This window comes from Alexandromys fortis, unplaced genomic scaffold (genome assembly GCF_014885135.2).
Source record: "Alexandromys fortis isolate MF-2015 unplaced genomic scaffold, M_Fortis_MF-2015_v1.1 scaffold_228, whole genome shotgun sequence".
Lineage (NCBI taxonomy): Eukaryota > Metazoa > Chordata > Mammalia > Rodentia > Cricetidae > Alexandromys > Alexandromys fortis.
The window spans coordinates 20,257-40,720 of record NW_026068115.1 but is presented as its reverse complement, the minus strand read 5'-3'; the positions used below and the strand labels follow the sequence as shown (position 1 = coordinate 40,720).

Sequence of the window (20,464 nt, the reverse complement as noted above, 5' to 3'; positions counted from 1 at the left end):
GGGGGGAAGCGTGCGTAAGAAAGACGGGGTTTGTGCTCTCTTCCGGGACACTCTGCCCCTGGATAGCACACACTCACCCGTCCAGATGGAACTCCTTAGCACCTAAACAGGGCTGCCTGGTAGCCCAATGATCCGGGGAAAAAAGGAAGAACGTGGCAGGCAGTGCGGGGTCGAGGAGAGCACAGGAGACTCTGGAGCACCAGCTGAAGGTGCCTGGGCTCCCTTACAGGGGACCTTGAGATCTGCCTGGTAGGCAGGCACTCACCGCTCTGGGTTGGGTAGCCTTAGTGTAGGAGCTTAAAGCTGTTCTTGAGCACTGGTCCTAGCATACAGCAGGGCAGGGTTGGGGGAGGGGGGTGCTGGGGGGCTGGGTCGTGCCTCAGTGGAGTTGGTAAAAATGGGAGAAAGTAATGAATGGAGAAAGAAGGCCATAGAATTGGGGCTAAAGAGATGACTTAGTGGTTAAGAGCACTGGATGCTCTTGAAGAGGACTTGGGTTTGGTTCCCACCACATGACAGCTTTCATTCACTATGTGTAATTTCATTCCCAGGGATGTGACAGTTATCTGGCAAGCAATGAACACATGTGGTACAGTTATAGTCATGTAGGCAAACATTCATACACATAAAATAAAAATGAAAAGAAAACAGGGACTGGAGAGATGGCTCAGCAGTTAAGAGAACTGCTCTTCCAGAGGTCCTGAGTTCACATGGTGCCTTATAACCATCTGCAATGGCATCTGATGCCCTCTTCTAGCATGCAGGCACACATGTAGATAGAGCACTGAAATACATAAAATATAAGCCTTTTTTTTTTTAACAGGAGGCACACCTTTAATCTCAGCACTCAGGAGGCAGAGAGAAGCAGATCTCTGTGAGTTTGAGACGTTTCATGACAGTCTGGATTGTTATACAGAGAAACCGTGTCTCCTAAAACCAAAAACCAAAAAAAGAAAAAAGAAAAAGGAAACTTTAAAACACAAACGAAAACTTATAAAAGACCTACAAAGGCTGCCTTGTGAAATCTGTGGTTATTGTGATGCCCATGGCTTCAGTGGACTAGTGGGAACAGGCTTTAACTTGTAGTGTGTGTCACAAATAAGAAATGCAAGAACAGATGTCTAGAATTTTTGGAGTCTTATAAGAAGAGTCAGAAAACTGAGATCTGGTCAGAGGGATGCGGAAGAAGGAAGTAGCTTATATTTTTAAAAAGTGAGTTTGCGGGGGCTGGAGAGAAGACTCAGAGGTTAAGAGCACAGACTACTTTTCCAGAGTCTTGAGTTCAACTCCCAGCAAATCCATCTATAATGAGATCTGGTGTCTTCTTCTTGCCTGCAGGCATGTTTGTGGACAGAACACTGTATACATAATAAATAAATAAATAATTTTTTAAAAAAAATGAGTTTATTTTTGGTGGTTTGAATGAGAATGCCCCTCATAGACTTAGATGTTTAAATGCTTGGTTTCAATTTGTGGAACTAGTTAGGAAGGATTAGCAGATGTGTAAATGCCCATCCTAAGTACAGCATCTCTCTCTCTGACTGTGGATCAGAATGTTAAAACCCTCAGTTACTGCTCCAGCACCATGCCTGTCTGTTTTTTGCTATAATGATCATGAAGTAACCCTCTGAAACAGTGGTTCTCAACATCCTAAAACTGCAACCCTTTAATAAAGTTCCTCATGTTATGGTTACCACATTAAAATTATTTTATTGATACTTCATAACTGTAATTTTGCTACTGTTATAAATCATAATGTAAATATCTAATATGTGATTTCTGTGAAAGGGTCGTTTGACTCCCAAAGGGGTAATGGCCTACAGGTTGTGAGACACTGCTCTTAATTGTAAGCAAGCCCCCAATTAAATACTTTGATCATGGTATATCCTCACAGCAATAGAACAGCAACCAAGACAATATTATAATAGGTAATAGCATTTAGATGATTGAAAATTACATATAAATTTGTGTAAATAATTATCACTGTGTGGTAGTGGCACACACCTTTATCCCATCACTTGGGTGGCAGAGGCAGGAGGATCTCTGTGAGTTTGAGGCCAGCCTTGTCTACAGAGCTATTTTCAGGATAGCCAGGGCTACACAGTAAAACCTTGTCTTGAAAAATAAAAAAGTAGTGTCTCTTGTACTTCTGATTCTCATTTGCTCTGCAAATGTAACTTATTTCTTATATATTTACCTATGCTTTCTGTCTTTGTCTTTATGTATATATAATAAATGTTGTTTATATAGTTATTTTATGCAGACATATGACTAATATATACTGATCTATTTATTTTGTTTTGAGATAGGGTCTCTTTTGACCAACTTGGTGTTGGGCTCCAGTGACCCTCCTATTCATTGTCCTAAATACTGGGACTTCTGCAGGTGTGTGCCTCCAAACTTCTCATTAGTTACTCTATTAATAAGTAAAAAGTCATTATTAAATGAAACAATATATACCTGTAACCTGTCTATAAGTTGAACCTCCATAAATGGAATGATTAAGCTAAAAGGTACACATGTTTGCAATATTGATGTATTCCTCAATTTTAGACTTTCAATAATCATAAAGGTAAACAATAGTATTAATATTGTTTTAAGGATGAGAAAGTATATTAATATGCTATAGAAAGGAAGCCATATAAAACAGGGGAGGAAGAGACAAATAGTGCTATTAGTTCAAGGAACAGTATCAGTGATTCATTTCGTGAGTGGTTGTAGGAAAACACGGTGCGTTTTGGTTGTTGAATCAAGTGCAACTCTCTTCTGATTGTTTTTATTTTTTGGGTTAACAAAAGTCAAGTTTATCTGATTGAGGGAAGGGGAAGATGTATTGAAATTTGAAAGAATAGATATGAATTACTTTTCTTATAATGAGAGTAGAAATTGCCCAAGGAAATGGAGGATTGTTGGGCAGCACTGAAGTGAATTTTTTTTTTCAAGACAGGGTTTTTCTGTAGCTTTGGAGCCTGTCCTGGAACTAGCTCTTGTAGGCCAGGTTGGCCTCGAACTCACAGAGATCCACCTGTCTCTGCCTCCCAAGTGCTGGGCTTAAAGGCATGTGCCACCACCGCCCAGCTGGACTTTAAAAACTTTAAAAGATGAAGAAGCCAGCCTCATTAGGGAGAGCTCAATAAAAGTAAAATTAAAGTGAAAGCGTTTACTAAGTATATATGAAAAATGTTTTAACATTGATTTATTTCTTTACATGGTTGGGGGAGGATGACTCTCTGTAGCAGTCTGAGGATATCTTTCAGAGTCAGTTCTTGCCTTCCACCATGCATATCCCAGGGACTGAACTCCGGTGGCCAGACACCTAGCTGGATGAGCCATCTCACTGGCCCTCAAGTATTCATTAAAAAATATTTATAGGGACTTTTTTTTGTTTGCAGGGTCACTCTTTCTGAGCGCTGGTTGTGCCACTTAAAGCAGAAAAGCAGATCACAAACTTAAAGTCTACTATGCATATACAACGGAAAAACATAAGGTATTTATTGTGCAATGGAGTTTTTAAAGGGAATTGCTTTAAATTGGGGTGTGTGCGCATGCTGGAGGATGCTGTCTCTGTTAGCCTGAACAAATAACTTCTAAAGAAAATGGGCATATAGACAAATTTGCAGTAATGTTTAGGTGATCCTGGAACCATAAATTGAGAACCTCTTTCTTCAAATTGTGCCCTATCTTAAACAATGTATTTCATATAAATCTAGGTTTTTTTTTTTTTTTTTTTTTTTTTAGACAGGGTTTCTCTGTAGCTTTTGGTTCCTGTCCTGGAACTAGCTCTTGTAGACCAGGCTGGCCTCGAACTCACAGAGATCCGCCTGCCTCTGCCTCCCGAGTGCTGGGTTAAAGGCGTTCGCCACCAGTGCCCGGCTGCACATGGTTTTTAATGAGAAATTTCACAGCTGTGTATTGACACTCCAACTAACACTCACAGTTTGAAATCATGTTAGGTTTAACAAAATTTGCAAAAATAGGATAGTTTTTTTTAATCTCTTTATCTAGAATTTTCAAGGTTATCACCATATATAACTGTAGAATTATGCAAACTACTGATTCAACAACTGTTTAACTAATATTAGTTGATAGAAGGCATTCAAATTCTTCAATTCTCCATACCGTTTTCCTGTCCAATAATCCAATTCAGGATGTCATACTTTTGGTTGTTAAGGGCTTGGATTTGTATTTTATTAAGTTTTAATTTCTGTTCTTTGGGTTACTTATCCTTGAAGAAATAAACGTTTTGTTGTTTCTGGAGAGCTGTTCCCTCTCCCCTCTCTCCTCTTTCCCCTCCCCTCCTTTCCTCTCCCTCCTCTCTCCTGGAACTAGTTCTATAGCGTAGACTGGTTTCGAATTCACAGAGATCCATCTGTCTCTGCCTCCAAGTGCTAGGATTAAAGGCGTGCGGCACCTCCGCCTGGCCATTTCTTTGTTTTAATTAATTAATTAATTATGCATACAATATTCTGTCTGCGTGTATGCTTGCAGGCCAAGAGGGCACCAGACCTCATTACAGATAGTTGTGAGCCGCCATGTGGTTGCCGGGAATTGAACTCAGGACATTTGGAAGAGCAGGCAATGCTCTTAACCGCCGGGAATTGAACTCAGGACATTTGGAAGAGCAGGCAATGCTCTTAACCGCTGAGCCATCTCTCCAGCCCCATTTCTTCGTTTTAATAGACATAAAAAAGAAAAACCAAGAAAACGCTTTCAGAACTTCTTTCTAAACTTGGAAGGGAAGTTTATAAACTTTCTTATTATTTAAAACTAGAAATTCATAGTTCAAACTTAATTTTGAAGAGTTTTGTCCTAAGATAGTACCCGTAGTTCCCCCCCCCCCCCGTAGGATAAGCTTCTTGTGATTGGGCAGCGTGCATCCGCCATGACGCCGGAAGGCCTCCTGATTGGTCCGCACAGTCCGCTCTCGGCAGCTTTGCACCGTCGCTCAAGGCGGTGTGGCACTGCTTTCTCCTAGCGAGCACTCCATGCTGGTGACTGGAGGGACGGACTGAGCGAGGCGAGGTAACCGCACCGGCCTCAGCGGGAGGGAGCGGCGGGCCTAGCCTGGGTGGGGCCGGGGCTGCGCGCCTGGGCGCGAGGGGCTTCCGCTCTTCCCCTCTCCAGCCTCGCCCTCCACGCTGCTCCGCCTCCTCAGCCCACCTTCCCGTTGTTCTGCCTCCTCAGCCCCGCCCCCATGGTTTTCTTCCCTGGCCCCGCCTTCCTCATTGCTCTTTTCCCCCTCAGCTCCGTGTGGCTCCGCCTTCACAGCCGCTTGCTCAGCCTCCCGCCCCCACCCTCTTGTCTCCTGAGCTCCGCCCCGCCCTTCTCTGCTGCCCCCTTTAGCCCAGCCTGCCCTCTCTGAACCCTTCCCTACCCTGCCCTCCTCTCCCCAGCTTCTCCTGCAAGCCTTTCTCTGGCCCTGCCCATCTCACTGCCTTCTCTTTGGACTGCCTTCTTCATGGTCTTCCCTCCCGCGGTACTTCTCCGTGCCAGAGTGCAGGCAGGCCTTCCTCACCTTAGCTGCTCATCCTCCTCAGCACTCCTCTCTTGTGGCCCCTGCACATCTCTCTTTTTTTTTTTCTTCCATTTGACCTGCACAGTGCTCTGTTTTGACTGCTGTTTCTGTTCTGTGGGAGATAGGCACATTGTAATACTGTAAAAGTCGTGTATTGTCTCTCCTGAAGGCAGCAAGGTGTTTGTATGCTTAGAGGAAGGGCCGTTTTGTATTCTTTTTTCTTTCTTTCTTTCCTTTTTTTGGGGGGTGGGGTGGGGAGTGGTTTCCTAGACGTAGTTTTCTTTGTGTAGCCCTGGCTGTCCTGGAACTCACTCTGTAAACCAGGCTGGCCTCCAGCTCAGAGATCCACCTGCCCCTGCCCCCTGAGTGCTGGGATTAAAGGTGTGCACTGTGACATCCAGATTATTCTTTTATTCTAATCATTCCTGCTAGTTTCTCAAACAAACTTTTAAGGAGCTGACTATACCGCTTCCCCAAAATAGCTGGGTCTTCCGTGTTCTTTAAACATTTGGTTATTGTTTTAAATCTTGTAGAAACTTGCTTTAGCTCATCACAGTTGGTCCAGCTTGAGGCCAGCCTTAGTGAGGAAGAGGAGTTGCAAAACTATACTCCTGAGTCTAAAAGCTGAAAGAAACACCGCTTATCTAAGCCTCGCTTATGCCTTCTATAACAGAAGACCGGGTAAACTATGGCATAGAGCCAGGGTTGGGGTTTGTTGAGATTCTGCTTACTGAAAAATTCTGATGTCAGCACAAGAGCACCTCGTATGGGTCAGATTTGTGTCCTTGCTCAAGTCAGCAAAAATCCTTGATACAGTTATTGCCCTTTTCCAGGCACCATGACAACCCTGGATGATAAACTGCTGGGGGAGAAACTACAGTACTATTACAGCACCAGCGAGGATGAGGACAGTGACCATGAAGACAGAGACAGAGCTCCAGCCAGCAGCTCCACACCTGCAGAGGCCGAGTTGGCAGGCGAAGGCATTTCAGTCAATACAGGTACTGGAAAGTGCTGAGCTCTGGAAACTGACTCAAAAAGTGGCCTGTAAAGTATACAGCAACTAGAAACTCCTAGTCTCCTTTATCCAACTCCAATTACCCTTCTAGAGACAACACAATGTTGTCTTTGTGCTTGACTTGGACTGCAGGTCCTTACCTACTGAGCCACCACAGTGGCTCTTATAATACTGTGTATTGTTTTTAGTTTTTTTTTTTTTTTTTATTGCTGAGAGTTGAACTAAGGTCAACTAAGTTGAACTATGCACGTGCTCTATCACTGAGTTACATCCCCAGTCCTCATTAATGTCTCAATATGCCAGTGCTATAAGTTGAGGCGATTCTTAGAGTTTAGCCAGCAATACAGTATTTTTCCTTACACCTTTTCTTCTACTATATAAGCAACTTTCTAAATTGGTGCCATCTTATTAGATAAGAAATAGTCATTTTTGTTTTCTTTTTATAGATAAGAGTCTCACTGTGTTTCCTGGGCTGGCCTTGAATTCATGATCTCAAATGATCCTTCATCCTCAGCTTCTCTATAGTAGGAATTTCTGGCATACTCCTGACGTGTACTACTATGCCTAACCCCCCCACCCCAATATTTATGGAGTCTCTTTCGTGTCAAGAAATGTAGAATTTCTCATCCTGCCCCTCTTGCCTTTTGGTGCTGGGATCAAATACAGGGTGGGTGTTGTGAGTTCTTGGTTAGCATTCTGTAAGATGACCTGCATTCTCAGCCTTTGGTTTTTGGAGGAAGGATTTTATTTTTAATCACTGCTTGGCCCATTAGCTCTACATTCTTTTTTTTTTTTTTAATTGATTTTTATTGAGCTCTACATTTTTCTCTGCTCCCCTCCCTGCCTCTTTCCTCCCCCCTTCAACCTTCCTCTAAGGTCCTCAGGAGATTGTTGAAATAAGGAGCGGCGGGGCTGCGTCCCCAACACCCCGCCCGCTTGGCTAGCTTATGCCCGAAATAACAACACACAAACTATATTCATTTAAGAACTGCTTGGCCCATGAACTCTAACCCTTACAGGCTAATTCTCGCACCTGGACTAGCCCATTTCTAATGATGTGTGTAAGCACCCCAAGGTGCGCTTACCGGGAAGAGTCTAGCCTCCGTCCATCCTGGTGTCTCTGCTCCAGAGAGCAGAGCTGTTGGGTCTCTCCGGGAGCAGAGCAGTGTCTGACCTCACTTCCTCTTCCACCCAGAATTCTATTCTGTTTACTCCTCCCACCAATGCTTTAACCTATGAGGCCAAGCAGTGTGTTTATTACTTAACCAATGAAATCAACAGATTGATATATGACACTCCCACATCAGGAGATCTTGTCTTTTTCTACTTTCTACTTCCCATGTAGATTAGACCTGTGTAAGTCTCTCTTAGTGTCTTCATTGTTGTCTAAGTTCTCTGGGATTGTGGTTTGTAGGCTGGCTTTCTTTGCTTTATGTTTAAAAACTACATATGAGTGAGTACATGTGATAACTGTCTTTCTGGGTCTGGGTTACCTCACTCAAGATGATGTTTTCTAACTCCATCCATTTTCCTGCAAAATTCAAGATGTCATTTTTTTCTGCTATGTAGTACTCCATTGTGTAAATGTGCCACATTTTCCTTATCCATTCTTTGGTCAAAGAGCATTTATGTTGTTTCCAGGTTCTGGCTAAACAAACAATGCTGGTATGAATGAGCACATGTCCTTGTGGCACAATTGAACATCCTTTGGATATATACCAAAAAGGGTATTACTGGGTCTTGAGGAAGTTTGTTTCCTAATTTTCTGAGAAATTGCCACACTGACGTCCAAAGGGGGCTGTACCAGCTTGCACTCCCACCAGCAATGCAGGAGTGTTCCCTTTTCCCTACAACCTCTCCAGCATAAGTTGTCATCAGTGTTTTTGATCTTGGCCATTCTTACAGGTGTAAGATGAAATCTCAGAGTTGTTTTGATTTGCATTTCTCTGATGACTAGGGATGCTGAACATTTCCTTAAGTGTCTTTCACCCATTTTAGAGTCCTCTGTTGAGAGTTCTCTGTTTAGGTCTGTACTCCTTTTTTTTTTTTAATTGGATTATGTGTTCTTTTGATGACCAATTTCTTGACTTCTTTGTATATTTTGGAGATCAGACCTCTGTCTGATATGGGGTTAGTGGAGATCTTTTCCCATTCTGTAGGCTGTTTTGTCTTGTTGACCATGTCCTTTGCTTTACAGAAGCTTTTCAGTTTCAGGAGGTCCCATTTATTGTTTCCCTCAGTGTTTATGCTGCTGGGGTTCTATTTAGGAAGTGGTTTTCAGTGCCAATGTGTTCAAGTGTACTTCCCACTTTCTCTTCTATAAGGTTCAGTGTGGCTGGCTTCATGTTGAGGTCTTTGGTCCATTTGGAATTGAGTTTTGTGCATGGTGATAGATGTGGGTCTATTTTCATTCTTCTACATATTGATATCCATAACAGCACCACTTGTTATATATGCTTTCTTTTTTCCATTTGATATTTTTTTGCTTCTTTGTCAAAAATCAGGTATTTGAAGATGTATGGATTGATATCCGGGTCTTCTATTCGATTCCATTGGTCCTCCTGTCTGTTTTTATGCCAATACCAGGCTGTTTTCAGTACTGTAGCTCTGTAGTAGAGTTTGAAGTCAGGGATTGTGATGCCTCTAGAAGTTCTTTTATCGTACAGGATTGTTTTGGCTATCCTGTTTTTTTTTGCTTTTCCATATGAAATTGAGTACCATTCTTTCGAGGTCTTTGAAGAATTTTGCTGGGCATTGCGTTGAAACTGTAGATTGCTTTTGGTAAGATTGCCTGGAGGAAGGATCTTATTCCTCAGGTTTGTTGAAATATGAGCGGCGGGGCTGCGTCCCCAACACCCCGCCCTCTTGGCTAGCTCATGCCCGAAATAACAACACACAAACTGTATTCATTTAAGAACTGCTTGGCCCATGAACTCTAGCCCTTACAGCCTAATTCTCGCACCTGGACTAGCCCATTTCTAATGATGTGTGTAAGCACCCCAAGGTGCGCTTACCGGGAAGATTCTAGCCTCCGTCCATGCTGTCCGGGAGCAGAGCAGAGTCTGACCTCACTTCCTCTTCCGCCCAGAATTCTATTCTGTTTCCTCCTCCCATCTATCTTTTAACCTATCAGGGCCAAGGAGTTCCTTTATTACTTAACCAATGAAATCAACAGATTGATATATGACACTCCCACATCACAGGTTGACTGAATATTTGATCTCTCTGAGTGTGGAATGCTTGCATTGCAGGCATGAACCACCAAGCTCTGTCTGGAATTACCTTGACCTTCCTATATGTTTTTTATTTACCTTTTAGTAAATGAATAATAATCTGTCCATTGTTGGGCATTAGGTTGGCCATTTAATTCCTGCAAATTATATTGTGTAGAACTCATTGTATGTAGAACATTCTGCCCTGTATAAGGATATATGGAGGCTCCTGCTGTGTAATAGATTGAGCAAGCTTCCTGCTGGAATAAGTCCCTGTTTATAGATGTCAGCTGGTCTAAAGCCCTTGTCTGTTCTTGGTCATGTTTGCCCTACTTAGGTCCAAAAGGTGTGATCAATGACTGGCGCCGCTTCAAGCAGTTGGAGACAGAGCAGAGAGAAGAGCAGTGCCGGGAGATGGAGCGGCTGATCAAAAAGCTGTCTATGACCTGCAGGTCTCATCTGGACGAAGAGGAGGAGCAGCAGAAACAGAAGGACCTCCAGGAGAAAATCAGTGGGAAGGTAATGACATCTTCTGACACTTCCTGACTGCTGAAAGTGGGTTTGGTGATTCAGGAAGGGGAGGAAGTTGAATTTGACTTCTGAGCTTTGCAGTGTAGGGCAAAGGGGAGAACCCTGTCATAATTCAGCATGCATCTGGGTTTGGTCTCAGCTTAGCGCTGGCTGAGCTCCCCAGGGTTCTGCAGGTCAAATATCCATGTTAAGGACTGGCCTGCTGAAAGTGGAGTATCTATTAGTTTCTTTTCCTTTTTTTTATATTTATTTATTTATTTATTTATTTATTTATTTATTTATTTATTATGTTTACAACATTCTGCCTCGATGTATGCCCGCACACCAGAGAAGGGCGCCAGATCTCAGTACAGATGGTTGTGAGCCACCATGTGGTTGCTGGGAATTGAACTCAGGACCTCTGGAAGAGCAGCCAGTGCTCGGCTTTTAACCTCTGAACCATCTCTCCAGCCCCTATCTATTAGTTTCTTAATCATATTCACGGACATTTATTTTGTTGAGGCAGTATAGTAGAACTAGGAGATATTTCAGTCCAGGTTCCTGACAGCTCCTTACCTTATCAACATTTAAAGGCTCTCTTGTTCTCTCTGACCAAGGAAGAAGTGTACTAGAGTACCTAAGATCAATTAACTGTGGCTTAAAGCTAAAAATATCAAGCAAAGGGGTCAGTGAGAAGACTCAGTAGGAAAGGTGCTTGCCATGCAAGCTTGGTGGCCTGAGTTCAGTTCCCACAACCCATGTAAAGGTGGGAGGAAAGAACCAGATCCACAGAGCTGTCCTCTGACCCCCATCTGCACACTGTAACACATGTACCCACACATTCACTTGTGTGCATACATATGCACACACTGTGATAGTAAGTTGATATTTAAAAATATCAGCCAGTAGCCAGTCGATGGTGGTACACACCTTTAATCCCAGCACTCGGGAGGCAGAGGTGGAGATCTCTGAGTTTGGAGCCAGCCTGGTCTACAGAGTGAGTTCCAGGATAGGCTCCAAAACTATAGAGAAACCCTGTCTGGAAAAACCAAAAACCAAAACCAACCAACCAAACAAAAAACGACAAAACACCAATAAAACAAAAATTTAAAAAATCATTCAACTTAAGGGTGCAGATAAAGCATTAAATCGAGAGTTGGGGAATGATTTCTGGACATAAAACCTGAAAATAGTGTATCAGCTAAAAGACCCAGTTAGGTTGGCCAAATAAGACAGTCTCAGGTTAATGTGATGAGAAGATTGGTAATAAGACAGAGTCTAGAAGGATACTGGTTTGTTATGACACAGTACTGACCCAGTGTTCTGCTCTAGTGTGGTACCTGGTTACCACCCCTAGTCTATACAAGATTAGTTAGAGATGTCTTGCTGTACCAGGCCAGGAGAAAGATATTTGTCAGGGAAGCTGGCTGTAGCACACTGTGCCTGCTGCCCACAGCAAATGAACAGAAAGAGCAGAATGAACCAATAGTCATATGACCACATAGGTCAGATTTGAGAGATGCTGTCTCCATCTTGTTGAGTTGCCTATAATAGACCAGAATTGAAAACTGCCTAGTTGGCAGAAATGAGGCTGGGGGAAAGGTTAAGTATGACATACATGTATCAGCTTATAAAAGTGTTTGGAAACACGAGGACATTTTTTAATTTTTTGAGATAGAGACTCACTGTGTAAACTTGGCCATAGATTGCAGAGATCCACCTGCCTCTGCCTTCTGAGTGCTGGGATTAAAGGTGTGCATCACCACCTTTAATATATATATTAATATAACAATATAAAGTATTGTTAACATTAACTAGAGACAAAAGCAGGTTACGATACCCACAGCTGCTGCTGCTACAGAAGCAGCAAGACAACTACAGTCACTTGACTAGCAGATAGAAAAGCTGGCTTGGTAGTACATGGGAGGCCCAGATAGGGGCATTAGTAGTTTGAAGCCAACCTGATCTATATATAGTGCTTACCAGGCCAGCCTGGTCTACATAGGGAAACCCTGTTTCAAAAAAGAGAAAAAAACGGGCTGGAGAGCTGGGCGCCTTTAATCCCAGCACTCGGGAGGCAGAGGCAGGCGGATCTCTGTGAGTTCGAGACCAGCCTGGTCTACAGAGCTAGTTCTAGGACAGGCTCCAAAGCCACAGAGAAACCCTGTCTCGAAAAACGAAGAAGAAGAAAAAAATAAATAAAAAACGGGCTGGAGAGCTGGCTCAGTGGTTGAGAGCACATGTTTTTGTGGGGGACTTGGGTTTGATTTCCAGCACCTACATAGTAATTCACAGCCATCCATAACTCTCGTTCCAGGAGATCTAGTGTCTACTTCTGACTTTCGAACGTACCGATCACTCATTTAGTGTTCATAGATATGTGAGGGAAAACACTCACACATAAAATGAATAAATCTTAAAAAAAAAAAAAAAGGAAGTTTGGAGTTTGTGTCATGTGAATGCATGTGCAAAGCAGCAATGAGGTGTGTTCCTTTGGAAGTTTAATCGCGTTGTCTTTTCAGAAGGATCAAGTGACTAAAGTAATGGTTGGTGAGGCTGACAGAAAGAGCGTCCATAGAGCTGATATTCTGTGAGGTTGCCTGTTTGCAATGAGAGACAATATAGTATTGTTAAAAACCTAAGTCTCTAAAATCAGCGTAAGTGTCTAGAGAGATGGCTCAGTGCATAAGAATGGGCACTGCTCTTACAGAGACCCCAGTGCTGTTTCCAGAATCCACATGGTGGATTGTAAAACTGTGTAATGCTAGCTCCTGGGAATCTGACACCCTCTTCTGAACTCTGCAGGCCTCTGCACTCACATACCCCCACACAGACACATAGATACACATAATTAAAAGTAATAAATATAAACCTTTAAAAAGAGTCTAGTTTGAATCCTCGTCTTGTACTCCATACTTGTGTGAATTTGTGCAAATAATGTAAACTCTTGTAGTTAAACCTACATTAATAGAATTCAGTGATAGGTAAACTCAAGGGTGACGGCCAGGACATGTACTACTAATTACTTGTGAGACCATAGCAGAGCTAGTCCAGGCAACATAATACAACCCCGATTTAAAGAGAAAAAAAAAAATTCCTGAGCCCCGTATGGTAGGAAAGAACTAACTCCTACAAGTTGTCTTCTACCTTCTATAGGAGCATAAAGGTATGGGCATGCCCTCTGCCCTCTGAGTGTAAATGTAATTTAAAATCAAGATGGTCCAGAAGGATGACTCAGCTGTTAAAAGTACTTGTTTTTCCCAGTACCCATGTGATAACTTGCAACCTCTGTAACTTCAGTTCCAGGGGATCCAATGCATTCTTCTGTCTTCCACAAGCACCAATGTGCATAAGACGTTAACGTGGCTCCTTATGTGTTCTAACTACAGGGTCCATATCCACATTGATTAAACTGTTTAATATCTGTTTTTGTTCACCTGCTGGTCTTCCTGCAGATGACTCTGAAGGAGTTTGCTACAGTAGACAAGACCCTGGATGACGAAGAGTTTCTGCAGCAGTACCGGAAGCAGAGAATGGAAGAGATGAGGCAGCAGTTTCATAAAGGGCCCCAGTTCAAGCAAGTTTTTGAGATTCCCAGTGGAGAAGGATTTTTAGACATGATTGATAAAGAACAGAAAAACACCCTTATCATGGTTCATATTTATGAAGATGGCATCCCGGGGACTGAAGCCATGAATGGCTGCATGCTCTGCCTTGCCACAGAGTACCCAGCTGTCAAATTCTGCCGAGTGAGGAGCTCAGTTATTGGGGCCAGCAGTCGTTTTACCCGGAATGCCCTTCCTGCTCTGCTCATCTACAAGGCGGGTGAATTAATTGGCAATTTTGTTCGTGTCACTGACCAGCTGGGGGAAGACTTCTTTGCTGTAGACCTTGAAGCTTTCCTACAGGAATTTGGCTTGCTCCCAGAAAAAGAAGTCTTGGTGCTGACATCTGTTCGAAACTCTGCCACCTGTCATAGTGAAGACAGCGATCTGGAATTAGATTGAACTGATAATTTAGTTCCATAGCTATCTCATTGTTTGGGCTAGAGGACACAAGTCTGTATTTCTGTCCCTCCTGTATCTTTTGGCTTTACAGCTGTTCTTCATAGTCTCATTTAGTATATATGAAAGTCAAGAAATTCTTAGATTAAATCAGAATGTTGACTCACGTTGTGGCTAGCAGTAAAGTGACTTCAGAGTATATAAACAGGAGGCTAAGCTTTGAGCTTTTTACTTATCTAGTGTGTTTTCTCTGATATTGTTTGTAGTCAATATTGACACGACACCCTTGAAGGCAATGTCTTAAAAATTGTCTTTTAATAACCTCAGAGTTCCACCAGATCTGAGAGTATAATTCCCTAGTGAGTGTGTTATGTGTAATATAAATAGTGCATTTCCATAATCACTTGATTGAAAATCATGTTTCCTTGTAATCAGACTCATAACTCTACTTTCTTTTTCTCCTGACCCTTCACCAGGGTCTGACTTAGAGGCTTCATACAAGGTTAGTGATGTAGCTCAGTGGTGAACACTTACTTGGAGCATATATAGGGCTTCAAGACTGACACTTATATGGGTAGAGCTTGAAGCCTCAGTAGGAGGACCTTTCTGTTTTGCCCATCAACTTTATTCATTTTATTTAACAAGATAACTTCTTATTTAACCTAGATTTTTTTTTAAAAAAACAACCTTTTTTTGCTAGTTAGAAAAAAATTCATATTTAGTAGAGGAAAATTGGCCAAATACAGATGCAAAAATGGTTTAATATACATATATATATTTCTACCACATAAATGCTATGCTTTGGTATATTTCATATGTAGGTTTTTTAAATGTATTCAGAGGCTTTTGTTTCTTTTTAAATGAAATTGGGATCATTCTGAGCATACTGTCTGATCATATGGTCAGCCACTAACATCAGAATTTTTTTCATATTAGTAAATACTCTTTTAATAGTAGATTAATTGGTAGATATACGGTAATCTGCTTGGTGGTTATTTTTTAGAAAGATGGCAAACTTTTTTATTATTATGAAAGCAACATGTTCAATTGTAGAACATATAATAAAAATTATGCTTAAAAGATACTTAAAAGCCGACCTGCCTGTTTGCCTGCGAACTCAGTGGAACCCTGTAACACAGCTTGCTCCAATACTGAGGGGATCTAAGAGCCAGCCAGCAGGGAATATTCCTGCAGCTGAACTATCCCCCAACCCACTCTGCCCCCACACCCGCCTGCTCGCCTGTGAGCTCAGTGGAACACTGGAACACAGATTGCTCCAGTACTGAGGGGTCCTGCGAGATAAGTCAACAGCCACAGGGCCGGGCAGCCGGACGCCCCACTCTCTAAGATCTCCCCATGGGACAAAACCCAGGGGCCCCTCTCCAGCTCCCTCAGCTTTTCTAGCCAGCCAACAGGGAGTTTTCCTATGTCTAGTCTATTCCCCCACTCAGCCTACCTCCAAACCCACCTATTTGCCTGTGAGCTTCGTGGAACCCTGAAACACAGCTTCCTCTAATACTGAGGGGATCTAAGAGACAGCAACAACAAGGATTGAACCAAGACACCAGGACACTCTGGCCTCATTTGAAGGAAGAGATGGGTAGGTGCCAAAGCAAGAATTCCTTCAATATCCTAAAAAGCAACATGGTAACACCAGAACCCAGCAGACACACAAAAGGAAGACTTGATCATCTTAACCCAGAAGTAGAAGAAAATGACTTTAAACGTAACTTTATGAAAATAATGGGGACCTTTAAAGAGGAAGTGAAAAACTTTCTTAAAGAAATGAAAGAGAAGACAAAAAGTTGGAAGAAATTAATCCCTCAAAACCAAGAAAAAACAAACAGGTGAAGGAAACAGTTCAAGATTTGAAGACTGAAATACAGGTAATAAAGAAAACATAAACCGAGGGAATTCTGGATATGGAGAATCTGGGTAAATGAACAGGAACTACAGAGACAGGTATAACCAAAAGAATACAAGACATGGAAGAAACAATCTCAGGCGCTGAAGATATATAGAGGAAATAGACACATTGGTCAAAGAAAACATTAAATACAATAAATTCTTAAAACACTCAGGAAATCTGGGACACAATAAAAAGACCAAACCTAAGAATAATAGGGGTAGAAGGAAAACTCCAGCTCAAAGGCCCAGAAAATATATTCAACATAAAAGAAAACTTTCTCAACCTAAAGAAGGATATCCCTATGAAGGTACAAGAAGTACAGGGAGTTTTACAGGTTACAGAACACCAAATAGACAGGATCAAAAAAAAATCCCCTCATCATTTAATAATCAAAACATAAAACATACAGAATAAGACCCGGGCAATGGTGGCGCATGCCTTTAATCCCAGCAGGAGGCAGAGGCAGGCGGATCTCTGTGAGTTCGAGACCAGCCTGGTCTACAGAGCTAGTGCCAGGATGGGCTCCAAAGCCACAGAGAAACCCTGTCTCGAAAAACCAAAAAATAAAATAAAAATAAGAGCAGTCAGGATTCCCTGACCTGTGGGAAGTCCAAGGTCCTCCTCTCCTCCATCCAGGTCTAGGAAGGTGAGCATCCAAACAGACTAGGCTCCCACAAAGCCAGAACATGCAGTAGGATCAAAACCCAGTGCCATTGTCCTTGGCTTCTCAGTCAGCCCTCCTTGTCTGACACATTCAGAGAGTCTGGTTTGATCATATGCTCCATCAGTCCCAGTCCAACTTGATTTGGTGTGAACCCTGACTGCTCTTTGGACTGGAGAGGGAGGGGATGGAGAAGGGGGGGGGGGAGGGGGAGGGGGGAGAGAAATGGGAGGAGGTGGAAATTTTTAAGTAAAAAAAAAGATAGAATTCAAGAATTCTTATCCAGCTACAATGAACAATCAATTGAGAATACAGAATGAGACTGAAGGATTGGACTTTTTTTTTTAATGTTTTCTGTACTAAATCTGGCTGTATAGGCCTCCAAATGACATTCTTTATAAACAGAAAAGCAAACAGCAATCATTAGTTAAGACAAGGTTCAATGAATAAAATCTAACAATGTTAAAAAAAACATACAGAATAAAGAAAGGATACTAAGAGCTGCAAAGGAAAAGGGTCAAGTAACATATAAAGGTAAACCTATCAGAATTACACCTGACTTCTCAATGGAAACCATGAAAGCCAGAAGGTCCTGGATAGATGTGCTGCAGACTCTAAGAGACCCTGGATGCAAGCCCAGACTACTATACCCAGCAAAGCTTGCTTTCACCATCAATGGAGAAAACAAGATATTCAATGATAAAAACAGATTTAAACAATACGTATCCACAAACCTAGCCTTACAGAAAGTACTAGAAGGAAAATCTCAACCCAAGGAAGCTAACTACACCCACAATAACAGAGACATCTGAAAACCCTCCACCAGCATAACTCAAAGAAAACACACAAACACTACTGAAAAATAACCGGAGTTTACCACTGGTCATTAATATCGCTTAGTATCAATGGGCTCAATTTACCTATAAAAAGGCCCAGTTACTACTGAGAACTCAAGAACAATGGCAATGGTTTTTGTTTATCCTACTGCACGTACTGGCTTTGTGGGAGCCTAGGCAGTTTGGATGCTCACCTGGATGGAGGTGGGTGGTCCTTGGACTTCCCACAGGGCAGGGAACCCTGATTGCTCTTTGGGCTGACGAGGGAGGGGGACTTGGCGGTGTCGGGGAAGAGACAGAAATCGTTAATAAATAAAAAAAAGGCCCAGTTAAGAGAATGGATACGAAAACAGGATCCAACATTCTGCTGTTTACCAGAAACACATCTCAACTTCAAAGACAGACACTCCTCAGAGTAAAGGGTTGGGAAAAGGTTTTCCAATCAAATGGACCTGAGAAACAAGGGGGTGTGGCTATCCTAATATCTAACAAAATTGATTTCAAACTCAATCAGTCAGAAAAGATGGAAAAGGATGCTTCATCATGACATGATGAAGTCTCAATCCTAAATATCTATGCCCCTAATACAAAAGCACCCACATATGTAAAAGAAATATTACTAAAACTTAAATCGCACATCAAACCCCACACATTAATAGTATATTTCAACACTCTTCTCTCATCAATGGACAGGTCGACCAGACAGAAACTTAACAGAGAAATAAGAGAAATAACAGATGTAATTATTCAAATGGACTTAACAGACATCTATAGAACATTCCACTCAAAAAAGATTATACCTTCTCAGAACCTCATGAAACCTCTAAAATTGATCACATACTCAGTAACAAAGCAAACATCCACAGATACAAAAAAATTGGACTTACCCCCTGTGTCTTATCGAATCACCATGGAGTGAAGTTAGAATTTAACGACAATACTACTCCTAGAAAGCCAAAAACTCATGGAAACTGATCAGTCAACTACTGAACCACCCTTCGATCAAGAAAGAAATAAAGAAATTAAAGTCTTCCTTCAATTCAACGGAAATGAAGGCACAATATATCTAAACCTAGGGGACACTATGAAAGCAGTGCTAAAAGGAAAGTTCATAGCACTAAGTGCCCACATAAAGAAAATGGAGAAAGCTTATGTTAGTGACTTAACAGCATACCTGAAAGCTCTAGAAAAAAAGCAGACTTACCCAGGAGCAGTAAAAGACAGGGGATAACCAAATTGACAGCTGAACGCAACAAAATAGAAACACAGAAAACAATACAAAGAATCAGTGAAACAAAGAGCTGGTTCTTTGAGAAAATCAACAAGATAGATAAACCCTTACCCAAACTAATCAAAAGGTGGAGAGAGAACATCCACACTGAAGAAATTCAGAGAATCATTAGGTCTTACTACAAAAACCTGTACTCCACAAAATTGGAAAATGTAAAAGAAATGGAAAATTTTTAAAGATAGATACCATATACTAAAATTAAATCAAGACCAGGTTAACAATTAAATAGACCTATAGGCTGCAAGGTGCCATCAATAACCTCTCAACAACAACAACAACAACAAAAAAAAAAGCCCAGGGCCGGATGGTTTTAGTGCAAAATTCTACTAGAGTGTCCAAGAGGCGCTAATAGCTATACTCCTCAAAGTGCTCCACATAATAGAAACAGAAGGGTCATTGCCAAACTCTTTTTATGAGGCTACAGTTACTCTGATACCAAAACTGCACAAAGACTCAACCAAGAAAGAGAATTATAGACCAATCACTATGTTCACTTATAAACATAGATGCAAAAATTGGTAAACCGAATCTAAGAACACATCAAAAAGATCATCCATCAGAAAACGAACTCCACTGGGAGCAGCTTTCAGCGCCCACGAGCGGGCTCTGGCAGTCGCTGGCAGTCACCAAGAGCCACAGAGACCCTGGTCCGAGACCCGGGGGCTGGGGACACGAGCCCTGTCCGCGCCCCAGGCAAAGGGTATCCCTCCGCTGGCAAAGGGCTTACCCCAGCACCGCCCCTAAAGCGGCCATGCCCCAAAACCGGCCCCCCAGCGGCCCCTGGATGCGCCGAACCCTAGTGCCTGGTCTCCCGGGCCCCTACCGGGCTTCTGGCGAGGCCCCGCACCCATCCCCACCCTTCCAGAGTGACGGACCGCCCCTAACCACGGCCACAGTCCAGTCCCCAGCTGAAACCCTAGGCTGTCTGGAACCCCAGGGTGACTGGAACACTAGGGTGGCAGTAACCCTAGCCACGCCCTCCCCTAGCATCGCCCCACCCCTATCACCGCCCTCCCATGGCAACGGGCAGCCCCTAGCACTCCCCCAGCTCTAGTCTGGCCAGAACCTTAGCTAGGTCGGATCCATAGCCTGGCTGGAACCCTAGCCTGGCTGGAACCCTAGCCACGCACCACCCCTACCACCGCCCTCCCCTGGAAACTCCACCCCAGCCACTCCCACAGCACTAGCCACGCCTTCTGGGGACCGCCCCTAGGGTTACCCTGGCCTTAGGGTTACAGCCAGGCTAGGGTTACAGAGATGCTAGGGTTGGGGCATAGCTAGGGGTGGGACGTGGCTAGGGTTGGGGAGGAGCTAGGGGTGGTTAGGTGCAAGGGGTGGCGGAGTGGCTAGGCTAGGGGCGGTCCTAGGGTCAGGGTCAGGATCGGTGCTTAGGTGACCATCAGGGCCGAGGCCTGTGTGGCTGGCAGCCTGGGTCCGGTCTTTCTGATTGGTCGAGGGAGGCCTGGATCCTCCCAGGTGCTTATGAATATGCAGGTGACTCCCCAGGA

The 20,464-nt window shown here is 42.9% G+C and overlaps 2 protein-coding genes across 3 annotated transcripts in view; both read left to right on the top strand.

Moving 5' to 3' along the window:
- Positions 1-3,486, top strand: part of Rc3h2 (ring finger and CCCH-type domains 2) — a 77,122-nt gene extending 73,636 nt beyond the window's left edge. Inside the window, exons 22-23 of one of the 2 annotated variants that reach the window (XR_007589120.1) lie at positions 2,310-2,385; positions 3,393-3,454. Coding sequence is in view for 1 of the 2 variants with exons in the window: in XM_050124826.1 (XP_049980783.1) it covers positions 3,393-3,453 (61 nt within the window). In the remaining variant the exon portion in view is untranslated. Of the gene's footprint in view, positions 1-2,309; positions 2,386-3,392 lie in introns of both variants that reach the window. The other variant, XM_050124826.1, reaches the window with a different exon arrangement.
- A 2,867-nt stretch (positions 3,487-6,353) lies between these two features.
- On the top strand, positions 6,354-15,343 carry Pdcl (phosducin like). Its single transcript, XM_050124829.1, has 3 exons — positions 6,354-6,516; positions 10,083-10,264; positions 13,711-15,343. The coding sequence occupies exons 1-3, from the start codon at positions 6,354-6,356 to the stop codon at positions 14,260-14,262; spliced, it is 897 nt and encodes a 298-aa protein (XP_049980786.1). The 3' UTR covers positions 14,263-15,343.
- Positions 15,344-20,464: the final 5,121 nt, after the last annotated feature.

Excerpts from the sequence above, each read along its gene's own strand:
- Pdcl (XM_050124829.1), top strand. The coding sequence starts at position 6,354 with ATGACAACCCTGGATGATAAACTGCTGGGGGAGAAACTACAGTACTAT. Across the intron at positions 6,517-10,082 it reads AGGCATTTCAGTCAATACAG|GTCCAAAAGGTGTGATCAAT; the intron begins GTACTGGAAAGT and ends TGCCCTACTTAG. Across the intron at positions 10,265-13,710 it reads AGGAGAAAATCAGTGGGAAG|ATGACTCTGAAGGAGTTTGC; the intron begins GTAATGACATCT and ends GTCTTCCTGCAG.